The 2,500-nt window shown below is 60.0% G+C and overlaps 1 protein-coding gene across 2 annotated transcripts in view; it reads left to right on the top strand.

The window, feature by feature from the left end:
• The window catches only part of LOC113801932 (uncharacterized), a gene marked incomplete at its 3' end in the record, with an annotated part of 64,660 nt that extends 62,160 nt beyond the window's left edge, over positions 1 to 2,500 (top strand). For both annotated transcript variants that reach the window (XM_070126948.1, XM_070126947.1), the window contains 2 exon segments: positions 1 to 183; positions 760 to 2,500. The exon segment at positions 1 to 183 is cut by the window's left edge. In XM_070126948.1, coding sequence (XP_069983049.1) covers positions 1 to 183; positions 760 to 2,500 — 1,924 coding nt within the window.

The following is a 2,500-nucleotide window of genomic DNA, read 5'->3' as shown; positions in this document are numbered from 1 at the left end:
GGGCGGCTGGGCGAGGGGCGGCGGCCACCCCGCGAGGACCGTGGGCGGCGCGCGGGAGGCTGAGGCGGGCGCGTCCGAGGGCGCGTGGGACACCCAAGCCCGACGGCTGCCGAGCCCCTCCGAGGGCCGCCCCGACACCTTCGGCCACAGGATCAGCGAGGACCTGTCGCACCTGGACACGGAGTAAGGACCCGGAGTGTGATTGTGTGTGTCATTGTAGCAAAACAACTTCAGCAACAACAAAACTTTAACTTCAGATAAGATTCGCAGTTGTTTCTGTCACTGATCATAAATATCCACCGACATATATTCTTACAAACGTTTCCACTGAAGAATCTTATTTTTTGATATGTGCAATGGTAAAAATAATCTTGCCTACATGGAAGTCCATTCTGTTACTCTAATTCTGTGTGAACATTTCGCAGTCTGTTTATTGTAAGCCTTTATTCGAAGCCTAATAAGAATGACTTCCGATGTATTAATTTTCACAAAAAAATATTGATCTTTAATGCAACCCTAATCTATAGGCCTTCTCGCAATCCTTTCATTATAATTTTGCAATTTAAAAAATGCTGTTCCTGGCCAAGGCTTCGGTGATCTCCAACTGCCACTTCATCCTATTAGCTGTCGAGGGCCTTCCGTTTCACCACAGGGAGTCAGGGGGTTGGACTTTCCTAAGGGGGGGAGGGGCTTCCCTTCGGCATCTGATCACGGGGGGAGGGGCTTCCCTTCGGCGTCTGATCACGGCCTCTCTTGCAGGTACTCTCCGCGGAAGAGCAACAGGCGCTGGTCGAGTCAGGTTCCTTCCCTGCACTTCTCGTCGGCGTCGAGCGGCGGCGCGCACGGCAGCTTCCCCCAGCGGCCCTACGACGAGCAGAACAGCCGCTGGCACAACAGCCGCGCCGGCAGCGCCAGCGGCAACGAGAGGTCCTCCACCAGGTTCCGCAACTGGGACCGGGAGGAGCGGCCGAGCACCTCGCCGCGCCCGAGCTACGTCGACTACAACGCCCACGAATACCCTCCGCGCGGGTCCTACAACTACCCGTCGAGAGCGCGCGACCCGGTGAGCCACGGCGACCCGTACAGCAACCCGGCTTCCAGGGGCGAGCCCGCTCTGCTCACCATCCAGCAGATTAAGCAGATGATAAACATATCATCGCATGACGAGTTCTTTGAGCTGCTGAAGAAGAGAGGGATCGGCTTCAGCCAGCTCCTCGAATACATGAATCGCGGCGCCAACGAGGATGAGGTCCTGCAGCTCCTCGGATACCAGAGGACCACAACGACGACAGATCCTCCGGAGGCTCGTCCGCCACAGACGCGACTGGAGGACGAGCACGGAGGCGATGCCTTCGACTCGCAGGCCGACTCGTCGTTGTACTTCGGCGAGGGTGCTCACAGGGCGTCCCAGGGAAGCCCCTTCAGGGGAGGCGCTCATTTGGCCAGGGACGAAGTGATAGACGGCGACGAGGTCAGCAGTGCCGAAGAGAGGAGGAGGAACAGGAAAGAGAGGAAGAGGAAGGGAAAGAAGAACAGGAGAAGAAAGGGAAAAGGAGGGCGTAGACAGCGGCTTCCGGACCTTGTGTACACGACAGACATCTTGCCTGTGGACGGCGCCCAGGGCTCCACGACGGCAGCCGAGGCGGAATTCAAGCCCCCGTCCTCAGGAACACCAAACGTCGGCTCAAACATCGATGTATCCACGACGACACAGCAGCCGGATGACGCCCGTCCTTCCACGCCAGCAGCCTCGGCGGTGTTGCCAGGCCCGAGCCCCAACCGGCCGCCCGTGCTGTCCAACTCGCCCCCGCAGCCGGGCTCCTCAACGCAGCCAACCTTCCCGGAAGAAGCCCCGGCGGCCAGCTCCTTCCCTGACGTCCCTGATGAAGCCAGCGCGACGCAGACCCACACCCTGCTGACGATGACGGAATTCTTCCCCGAGCCCTTCGGCGTCGTCGCATCAGCCACCGCCCCGGACGTCGCCCTCCCGCTGCCTACCTCAGGGCAAGACGCGCCCACGACCACCGCCAAGCCTCCCCTCAAGAAATCCGACCCCGCACTGACGCCGCGGTCCTCCTCCAGCACGCTTCCCTCTGCGCCCGGAGACCCCTTCGCCGACGACGTGACCTTCCCGCCGGGCATCAGACCCTCCGAGGTCTCCATCCACTCCATCACGGTCATGAAGGTTCCGGAAGGTGACGAGACCGTCCCCGAGGTGCTCGCGCCCGCCAGCAGGAGGCCGAACCACCGAAGGCCCATCGTCAAGGCGCACTTCCCTCCCGAGCGCAACATCTCCCGCTTCACCACCACCAACCTCGAGGAACCCGAGTTCGAGATCGGAAGCCGGTCCATTTTGGTGCAGAATATACCCAAGGAGGAGTACCAGTTTCCGATCAAGGGCCTCCTGATCATCAGCGGCGTCCTGGGAGCCATGGCCGTCTTCACCTTGGTCATTCTGATCTCGTACTGCATCATCAAGTGTTCGAAACCTCCAGCCATT

The sequence above is a fragment of the Penaeus vannamei genome, chromosome 11 (assembly GCF_042767895.1).
Source record: "Penaeus vannamei isolate JL-2024 chromosome 11, ASM4276789v1, whole genome shotgun sequence".
Classification (NCBI taxonomy): Eukaryota; Metazoa; Arthropoda; class Malacostraca; order Decapoda; family Penaeidae; genus Penaeus; species Penaeus vannamei.
Note: the sequence above shows the minus strand (reverse complement) of the source record. Positions and strands in the feature narration are given on the sequence as shown.